The 10,582-nt window shown below is 38.3% G+C and overlaps 1 protein-coding gene across 1 annotated transcript; it reads left to right on the forward strand.

The window, feature by feature from the left end:
• Positions 1–784: 784 nt before the first annotated feature.
• Positions 785–10,273, forward strand: LOC308698504 (lethal(3)malignant brain tumor-like protein 2). The gene is made up of 14 exons (XM_081378617.1): positions 785–1,350; positions 5,568–5,682; positions 5,758–5,837; positions 5,985–6,090; positions 6,931–7,065; positions 7,143–7,231; positions 7,331–7,580; positions 8,292–8,368; positions 8,488–8,592; positions 8,690–8,837; positions 8,958–9,040; positions 9,148–9,382; positions 9,703–9,888; positions 9,981–10,273. Exons 1-14 carry the CDS (start codon positions 949–951, stop codon positions 10,103–10,105), a joined length of 2,136 nt encoding a protein of 711 aa, XP_081234743.1. The 5' UTR covers positions 785–948; the 3' UTR covers positions 10,106–10,273.
• Positions 10,274–10,582: the final 309 nt, after the last annotated feature.

Genomic DNA, 10,582 nt, shown 5'->3' on the forward strand with positions numbered 1-10,582 from the left:
AAAGAGAGAGAAAAGAGACAAAAACGGGAAAAAATTATTATATTATAGTAGAATATAATACAGTTATAATACAGTTTTGGTATTTAGTATGATTCCCCATTTAGCCTGGTATGATTTTTTTTTTTAATCTCACTTCCCTCTCCCATCAATCCAAAAATCAGCTGAGCTGAAACATAATATAGACAGGCAGCTAGTAGTCAACAGAACCACAATGACTAAAAAAACCTCCACCCATATGGTTTAGCTTATTCAAATACGCATTCTAAAATAAAGATTGCACATTTACTAAGCCTTAAGAATGAAAAACGAATATTCTCATTTTACCACTTCTATCACACGCCTTGCATGAATAGAACGGGTTTTACAATTATTAGGCTGTTCCTGGTTTGTTATGTGTGACTAACTTTATCCAATAGCCAAACCTATCTTAGTCTACTCTATCTGATAACATCCCATAAAACTACTAATTTAGAGAGCAATAATCAACTCGCATGCGTTAATACACAATTTAATTAGACTCAGATGTAGGCTACTGATATACAATCTTATTCTTTAAACGTCTAACCTTTCAAAAGTGCATGATCACAAACTGCTGTGACTCCGCTGCTGCTACTTCCGGGAACTATTGAGAGGCTCCCACGAGCCGCCGTTGCTGTAAAAAAAAAAAAAAAAAACGTTCGGAGCATAGGTTCGGAGTGAATGGAGTTGTCGCGACTCTCTCTCTGTACACGGCTCTGGTCTAAAGGAAACTGCGTAAATGTAAGGTTACCGCTGATTGGTCAACACAGTTACCAGGAGGAAACTCCTTTCACCAATGAGAAACCGTTCGGCACGCGTCAGTTTACGTCACGAGAGGGAGTCGTTTGCTCAATGCAGACAGCGTAGGTTGGTATTAAGTTGGAGCGGTCGTGATTCAGTGTGTTTTCGGTAGTTTAATTTATCATCGCCATGGTAAATTATTGTGTTTGTGGAGGTTGCACACACTCCAGCCTGACAGGACATCGAGTCCACAGGTTTCCTAACAAGAAAAAGGACGGTGCTGTCTTCCGTGCCTGGGTGCGTTTTGTGCAGGTGAAGAGACGGGACTTCACGTCTGCATCTGCTTCGAAAAACGCGGTAGTGTGTAGAGCTCACTTTAGATCGGATGATTATGATCCCAGCGATATGATGGAGTTCAACATGGGATGCCGAAGCAAGAACCAAGTGAGACTCCGAGCTGGAGCGGTTCCTTCGGTGCACTCAGCACCTTCATCGGGTCCGTCGCCAGCGTGTGGTTCAGCCGCCGGCGGGAGACATGATGGTCACGGATCCGTCAGAGTTGCACTTCGACGAAAACGTGAACTGTGCACCGTAAGTATTGTTTTATTTTATTTTATTTTATTAACATTTGCTAACTACAAAATCTCTACGAGAAGAAACCCCAGAGCGACCACTGAACCTAAACAGTTTGCATCAGTGTGTAACGTTAACGTTAGCATATCTGATACCTCTTTGTTTCGTTTGTTGACTCTAAAAAGCCTGAAGCTGGGAGACATGAATACGGGTCAAAAGTTTGTAATTATTAAGACAATGTTAAATAACAGTTTTATATTTTAATAGAATTTGAAATGGACACTACTGCTCCAAATACTCACAACACAATACAGAAACGCGCTGCAAAAGTTCACAACACAACCAAATACAGAAACGCGTTTCTAGGGGACCCCAATAAATGACGAACCCAGCTGGGACGTGCTTGCTCGTGAGCATCCCTATGCCCTACTCCCTTCAAAGGGCAGACGGCAGAGCCCTTGAAGTGGGGACTTTGGAGTGAGCAGAGTTGTATACAAAGTTGTAGGCTATGTCATAAACATGTAATCTCTGTATGTTTTGGAAATAATAATAAAATAAAGTAGTCTTTGAGCTGTAAGCGTCTCAGCCGGGTTCGTCACTTATTGGGGTCCCCTGGAAATATTTCCGTTGTGTTCTGTGCTATTTGCAGCGCATTTCTTTATTTATTTGTGTTGTGAACTTTTGCAGCGCGTTTCTGTATTTGGTTGTGTTGAGTATTTGGAGTATTTGTGTTTTTTCTATTTGCATGCGTTTTCTTCAGTTGCAGCGCATTGAGCTCTCTCGGCCATCGTAGATAGCCTTAACCTTTTGTTTTCTTTTCATGTTTAAGCTGTGTGGATAAACTTGCAGACAGCTTTTTACAGGAAGATGTCAATGACTGTCTCCCAATTCAAAGGCTGCATCCTGTGAAATGAAGGTCAGACTGAATGCGCCGTTGATGAGTGGCAGTAATGTTTGATTTTACTGGACTTTTTTTTAAGTTATTAAACTGTGAAAACAAAACTGGGTTCACAAATTAAGTATTTTCACCATGGTCTATTTTTGTATGTAATAAGGTGTATAAACTATAAATCGCATCTTAGGCCACATTTACACATAGCCGGGTATTTAGAGAAACGAATATTTCTCCCCCTCCGTTTTCAAAAATAACATTGTGCACACAACATCGTTTTCAAAAAAAGTTGTCGTTTACATCAACCCGCATAAATACAATGGGCGGCAGTGTAGGGAGAAGGATAAAGCCATACAAGCCAATCAGAATCCTCAAAATCGACAACAACGAATAGCACAAGCGACTTCCTGTTCCTTTCAAAACAACAGACATGGCGCGAGGTTCGTTCGTGTGGACAGACTGCGAAGCAAATGCAAACAGGCCAAAAGCGTTTGCACAAAAGTAAAAATGAGTACCACTTTAACAGCATCCATGATCAAATAGTAGCCAAACAAACTCTAAACATAGGGCGCTGACATGACGTAAGCATTTTCTGGCGCATAATGTGACGTTTGAGAACCTAAAACCCTGTTTCTCCCAGTTGACACGGCAACACATAACCGGCGTTTTCAGAAATCTCCACTTTGGCCGGAGTTTTTAGAAATAATCGTTTTCTGGGATAAAAACGGCGTTTTCGTGTAAATGACAGGCCAAAACGCAGGGAAATATCTGCGTTTTCCCATCGTGTAAACGGGGCCTTAGTAAGATATGTCAACATTTAAACTGCTTTAAAGTTTTTTTTTTTTTTTTTTTTTTTTTTACATTTGTATTATTACATATTTGAGTAAGTGTAAACCCATTATTTATGTTTAAAAGTGTAATTTGGCAATTTCTCTCTCCAAAAAAAAAATCCTGTCATCACTGGCTCACAATGAATTCTGGGGTAGGCAAGGCTGCGAATGATCCATCTGTTGTATCCTTAAATTCACGGGAAACGGATGCATTTGGAGGACATATTTGAAGAAGCCTTCGAATTGGGACAGCTTTGCGCAGTGGTGACGCAGTCGACCTTCTAAGGATGCAGCTTCTGAATTGGGACACAGCACAAGTCATTCCACTCAATTGAGGGTATGCGTGTGACGTCACTGTCAGCTGGAGTGAGTTTGGTCACACCCACTGAGTGGCAAAACTTAAACCCCTCCATCAAGTTTGGTAATCAACTCTCAGGTCTGTTACCAAGCATCCTATGACGCACAAACAGCTGCTGTGTGAAGTAAAATGGAAAAACTCTAGAGATTAAAATGATGAAACAAAATAAGTGGTTGTAACGAAGGTATGTTGTGGGAAGGAGGCGGGATCTGGCAAACATTTAGCAACTTTAATAATCATAAAATAAATAAACAGAAAACGAAAGTAAAGGCGGCAGCCCCACACAGCCGACTGCCGCACACACGTAAACTAAACAAAACATAAAATAACATTACTTAAATAGTCTAGGCCTGGTCCTCTCTCGTCGCTCCTTCTTTTATGCTTCCGAAGCTCCTCCGTGAGATACCACCGGCCTCACGCAGTTCTCTCACGGCCCTCGGCCTGCTTGCCACGGTGATTTTCATTAAATTAAGTTTTGATAAGCTTGGTAGAAAAGGCAAAGCCCAATCCTTTTGTTTCAAAGGAGTCTGTAATTATTTGTCAGTTTTGTCATCAGAGTGCAGCACATCATTTGGGTGTTCACAAAGTCTTTCCACCATCAAACATGGCTGTTCTTTATCTTGAATTATTAATAAATGTGACTCCATTCTCAGACAGAGCTATTGTTATGAGATTTTTATTGTTGGCTTTCAAATACTTTTGAAGTTAGGATACCAAGGTTAAGACCGTTTTTAGGATTTTTTTTTTTGTGAAGTTAAGATGCTTCTGTAAATACCCCTTTCCTATCCATAGTTTAGATAAGATTATGCACTTAGCAAATGTCATTCTGTAACAGCTTTTGTCATAAATTAGGTCCTAACTGAAATTGCCATGGTTACCAAACAGATAAGATATGATTCTAAAGTTGGGATCGCAGAAAGTACTCCAAAGCATTAAATTACTTTTCACAGTAAAGCAGCTCACCAATACCAGCAGCTAAAAAGACTCCCCACATCATGGCACATCTTCCTCCATGTGTCACTGTGGTAGAGATGCATTCATTATTGTATTTCTCACCAGATATTCAAAGACGCCGCTCTGGTGCATTACCATGCAACTCTTCATTGTGATTCATTACCTCACACAATTTTGCTGAACCACTCTTCTTTGCTGAGTCAAACTTCCCATATTCTGCCAAAAACTTAATTCTGTCTTTGATGTTTTTCTGTGACAGCAATGGCCAATTAAGGATACTTTGGAACCATAAGATCCCACCATCCCTTCAGAGTGTCTCCAAAGCCACGGCTTCTTCAAAACAAAAGCATCACGAGAGATGGCATTTAAGGAGTTTTCACTTTAAAAAGAAAATTACCTCATGATTTACTCACCCTCAAGCCATCCTAGTAGTGTATATGACTTTCTTCTTTTAGACGAATACAATCGGAGTTATATTAATAAACACTCGGATGTTTCCGAGCTTTATAATGGCAGTGAATTGCAAACATCAGTTTGAAGCTCAAAACAGTGCATCCATCCATCATAAACGGACCCCATACGGCTCCGGGGTGTTAATAAAGGCCTTCTGAAGCAAAGTGACGAGTTTGTGTAAGAAAAATATTAATATTTGAAACTTTATAAAGTAAAATAACTAGCATCCGGCCAAACGAATATACAGATTCGACTTAAGTCTAAAGCGCAACTTATGACGTCGGATATATATATTACTTTTAACACATTGTTTTGATTAATGAATAAATAACAGGAAGAGACATTTATGATTAACAATCAGAATGATGGAGAGAACAAATATTTGATGGAGCAGACCACAGTCAGCAGAATTCCAGTGATGGTGTAAATCCTGTGACACTTTCTTCTCGGGCAGATAATGATGGAATAGGTGATTCAGGAACCCTTATATTAATGAACTAACACAAGTACATGGAAAAGTATATGTAAACCCCACACAATTTCATGGTAATGTGTGGAACCAGTGGCACTACACATACCTTCTTCTCCAGGTCCAAGCGCTTCTGCAGTCTGTCCTGCTCATGTTCATACTCATCCAACTCCAAAAAATCCTCAATTCTTGCATGGCTCCAATTGGGATTTTCTGGCTTAGAATTATATACATATTTATTCAAACAGTAATTTTATTTTTGTGTGTCTTTGTATTTAGGGAAGGCCACCCATAAGGAAGTCATCAAACAAACTGTCTCTAAAATCACAGACTGTGGCTCCACAGTCAAAGGCCAATGAGCAGCATCAGGAGAGCAGAGCATTTGGACAAGATGGTAAGAAAAGACAGTGATCTTTACAATTGTAATTTTGGCTGTTTTAAATTTTAAATGGCTCTGTCTTCTTCAAAGCTACTTTGGCTGGATTTGACTGGGGTAGTTACCTTGAGAAAACTGGCTTCCTCGCTGCCCCTGTATCCTGCTTCAGACACGTGAGTGATTTCTATCCACCAAGTTCTTGTTGAAATGTACCTGTAAAATAAATGTGCTGGATGTAATAACATATTAAATGATGTGTAAATTTCCTTCACATTATTTTTGCTATTGCATTATAATGGTCATTAATGCCCATTTCACAGGCGCCACTCTGTGCTCAATGGGACGACATCTATGTGGGTTTAAAAGTGGAGGTTTTGAACACCCATACAGCCTTGTACTGGATCGCCACTGTTGTACAGCTGACAGGTATATAAACTCTTGTTTCCACCGCCACTGCTGAATACTAAAGCAAATAAATATAATATTTTATTATTTCTATCAAACTATTAATATATTATTTACACTACCGTTCAAAATTTTGGGGTTGATAAGACTTTTGAAAGAAGTCTCTTATGCTCAATTATAAGAAAAAATTAAATTGTAAAAACTGTTTCAATTTGAAGATTAGGATAAATTGTACTTATTTTGTCTTCTGGGAAACATGCAAGTATCTTCTCTTGCCTCTGTAGCTTCTAAAGGGCTGTGCTAAATGAAGAAAAAAAAGAAAAGAAAATCTTCATCCTGTTCAAAAGTTGTCACCCCCAGCTCTTTCATCATGTTTCCTTCTCGAGCATCTGTTGTAAATAGTTGCGGATGAGTCCCTCAAGTTGTTCTAGGTGTGAAAAGATTAATATTATATTTATACTTTATAGTTATTCTATTTTACCCAGGTTTTGTGTTTGCAGTCTGAATAGAATGTAATGAGTTAAATAGATTGGTTAACCACTAATAAATATACAAAAACAATAAAGAAACAATACTCATTAGATAATACAATACTCTTTCTAATTAAAAACAAAAAATACATTGAACTGTGATTCATAAACGGATGACTCTGGACAGGTGGCAGAGGGAACTTATGTTTTTGGAAGGTATTGGTAAATTTAAACCAAGAGGTTTTAAAATTACACATTTACAGAGTAGTTTGGAATTTAATAAATGTTATTTTAATAAAACATTAATTTTGATTATGGACACTAATAGGATGTTGAGTGATAAATTGATTCAGTCTTTGTCATATTGTGTTATGTGATGTGTTTCTCTCAGGCTATAAAGCTCTTCTGCGCCTTGAAGGTTTTGAGGATGATGACCGCCATGACCTGTGGTGTAACTTAGGCACGGCTGATGTTCATCCTATAGGCTGGTGTGCACTGAATAACAAGCTCCTGGTCCTTCCTCAAGGTGAATGTTTACACTAAGTCATTAGGTTTAAATGCCATAAAAATGCTAAATCTTGACCTTTTTTTTTTGTCCTACAGAGCTCCACCAGCATATTAAAGACTGGAAATCCTACCTGATGGAGAGTCTAGTTGGAGCACACACACTTCCTGTTGACTTTCATGTCAAGGTAAAGGCAATGGAAAATTAGTAATCCATTGACGCCATCTGATTTTCTTTAATTTCTGCATAACTGTCTTCCTCTCTTTCCCGTCTGTATGTGTTTCAGATGGCAGACAGTTTGAGGTGTCCGTTCAGACAGGGGTTTCGTGTGGAGGTGGTCGATCGGTCGCAAGTGAGCCGTACCCATTTGGCAGTGGTGGATACTGTCATAGGAGGGCGACTCAGACTGCTGTATGAGGATGGGGGACTGGGACCCTTGGGCGAGGTGCTCTCAGATTTCTGGTGTCACATGCAGAGTCCTCTAGTACACCCTGTTGGCTGGTCTGAAAGAGTGGGGCACTCAATCAAAGAAACAGGTGAGAAGAAACTGGCATCTATAGATTGAGTCAAGCCTAGAAACCCACAGATAGACAAAATGTCAGTACAAACATGAAGAGTCTAAAAACCTTTACATGAGATGAAAAATACAGAGCTTCGCACAGGATGTGGAAAGGGGAAAAACGAGATGCTGTGGCCATGGATTTGTTCCATTTGTGTTTGTAATTCAATTTGTGGATGCTGAGGGGAGGATGGGAAGGAAGTTTATGGAAGTACATATGTAAGTAATGGTTATCTTGTATATTTGTTCCATAAAGATATGGTTAAAAAAAAAGAATATGTTCCCATAACAGATTATATTTTCCCCTTGTTTTAGTTAAATGGTTGTCAGTCGTGGGAACGATTAAACTAAAATTATTCAAATAAAAAACTATTTAATAAAGAAGTGGCCACAAATTATTTAATCCTGGGATCAAATTCTTGATTTGTGGTCACAATATTTTTTCTTCCATATCTTTTGGTTGGGGCTCCATTTAAAAAAAAAAAAAAAAAAAAAAAAAAAAAAAAAGCTAAATATTATTTTGGTATGGAGGCCCAAAAAAGAAAAAATGTGGAACAAAACTAAACAACTGTGTAAGATAAAATAGCAATTAAGAGGAATAAAATAGCTTTTGTTTTTTCCATATTCTTTACTCTGCCTTTTTGTCAGTAGGTTATTTATGATGTCTTGCATGATTTTTCTGACACAGATGAAAATGTCAACATGGGTAGCCATCCAGCATTTCATAAAGTCCTTCAAAACAGTGTGCCAGATCAGTTTAAGAAGGTTAGTGCATACACCATGAATATATATATATATATATATATATATAGTGTTAATGTTAGTTTAAAAATCTTATGTCTTGTAATCATCCAGTATGTATAATTCTTGCTGTATGCAAACAGTTGAGGACCGTTTACATGGGAAATACGTTTTTTGAGGAAGGCATGAAACTTGAAGCAGTTGATCCTCTGAACCTTGGGAACATTTGTGTTGCATCAGTCCGTAAGGTATGATACAGCCACTATTTATTTATGACTTTAAATGAATATTGAACATTACCTTGTCGAAAGTAATTGCACTGATCTGGCTTATCTTATCGCTCAGGTGTTGCTGGATGGATACATCATGGTAGGCATTGATGGTGTTGAGATCTGTGACGGTTCTGACTGGTTTTGCTACCATGCCAGCTCACATGCCATTTTACCTGTTGGATATTGCGAGAGCAACGACATCTCTCTTACTCTACCTCCTGGTAATGTGCTCAACTGGTTATTCCAATGGTCTTTTTAAAACAAAAATCAATATTGAAGCTAAAGAGCCTTTATTTGCAATTTCATACAGTGTTTGTTGATATTGTCTCCTTTCTCATCAGGTTATGATCATGCCACTTTCACATGGACAAAATATTTAGAAGAAACAGGAACTCTAGCTGCTCCACGAAGACTTTTCAACACGGTAATCCTTTTATTTTGACAACTGAGCCACATACAATGTGTTTCTGCATCAGTGGGCTTAATGTGTTTTAAGCTGGTCTTGTGCTCCCTTCCTTATGTCTTTCCCAGGATGATGTAGGCCATGGCTTTACCCCAGGTATGAAGCTAGAGGCAGTGGACCTCATGGAGCCCCGGCTGGTGTGTGTGGCCACTGTTAGGCGCTGCGTAGGCCGGCTTCTCCTTCTCCACTTTGATGGCTGGGGGCCTGAGTTTGATCAGTGGGTAGACTGTCAGTCTCCTGAAATTTATCCTGTGGGCTGGTGTGAAATCACTGGCTACCAGCTGCAGCCACCCATCGGACCAGGTAGATTATTGTAATTTTAACAATATTCATATACAGTATGCACTCCAAAATTTCATGTTATATTGTGCTCTTTGTGTAGAACCACCTCAGGGTCAGGAACGCTCGAACACAAGCAAAAAGGCAAAACTTTTTATGGGGAAAACGAGCATGTTTTATTTCAATTTATTCTTAGTTTCTTCTTTAAAGAATAAATATAAAATTTTGAATGATTAACAATTAAAGCACATGATGGTTACTTTCATTAAATTCCCCTTGAATAGATGTGATTTTTGTTATTATCCTTCCTTCATTCTCTTACTATTCTGTATTTATTACTGTAGGACGAAGATTTGTAAAGAAAAACACAAGTAAATGCACATCTAAAACCCAGCCCACTCAGCATAATGAGAATCCAGAAACGAATCAACCACAAGTGGCACCAAACGTCACAAATCAAAAACAAGAGGCAGGCAAATCCTCCATCACAGCCCCCATCTTACAAATAAAGGCTGAACCTGAGGATGAAAGTATGTAGCATTTATTTCAAATATAAAATGTTTTTATTTTTTAAATGTAGTTCTTACATGGCTTCCCTGTCTCTCTAACACAATTATTGCAGTAAAAGTGAAGGTGGAGGAAATGGAAACCCCCATTTTATCCAGTGTACAAACCAAAGAATGCGCCAACCCAGCGGCCTTAACAATCTTCAAACAGGAAAACGTCTGTTTAGCCCACCACCTGTAATTCTCAGTGATAACTACTTAATTTTTTTTTATTAAATAACACTGGTTGTTATTTAATTAACCAAACTGTTAGTGTAAAACAACAGGTTTAGTTTTGAGAGATATTGTTATTTTTATACAGTTCACATTTTTTGCAATCTTGTATTAAAGTGTCAAGTTATGTTAAGGCATTTTCTGACTTTTAATTAATTTTTCATTGCATAATATGGAAGATACTTAATTCAAATAACACATTTTAATTGCTTCTATATCTGCTCATTAAAGGTAGGGTAGGTAGGAATTGTCTAAAAAACTTTTCCAAATTTGTTTAAACTGTCTTTATATACCAATACATAATTAAAATGTAAGTACTCTGAAAAAGAAAGTATAAAAATCGAGTGTCTGTAGACCTCTCACGACTGTTTTAAAGACAGCTCATTATTTCCATTCACTCCACCCCCTCCCTTCTGGGCTCCTTCCAAAGCCACGCCCCAAAACA

The sequence above is a fragment of the Scardinius erythrophthalmus genome (genome assembly GCF_964197995.2).
Source record: "Scardinius erythrophthalmus genome assembly, chromosome: 11".
Taxonomy (NCBI): domain Eukaryota; kingdom Metazoa; phylum Chordata; class Actinopteri; order Cypriniformes; family Leuciscidae; genus Scardinius; species Scardinius erythrophthalmus.

Bases quoted from the DNA above. Each gene is read 5' to 3' on its own strand.
- LOC308698504 (XM_081378617.1), top strand. From the start codon at position 949: ATGGTAAATTATTGTGTTTGTGGAGGTTGCACACACTCCAGCCTGACA. The intron at 5,838-5,984 runs GTGAGTGATTTC...CCCATTTCACAG, and splicing joins CTGTATCCTGCTTCAGACAC to GCGCCACTCTGTGCTCAATG. The intron at 8,838-8,957 runs GTAATGTGCTCA...CTTTCTCATCAG, and splicing joins CTCTCTTACTCTACCTCCTG to GTTATGATCATGCCACTTTC.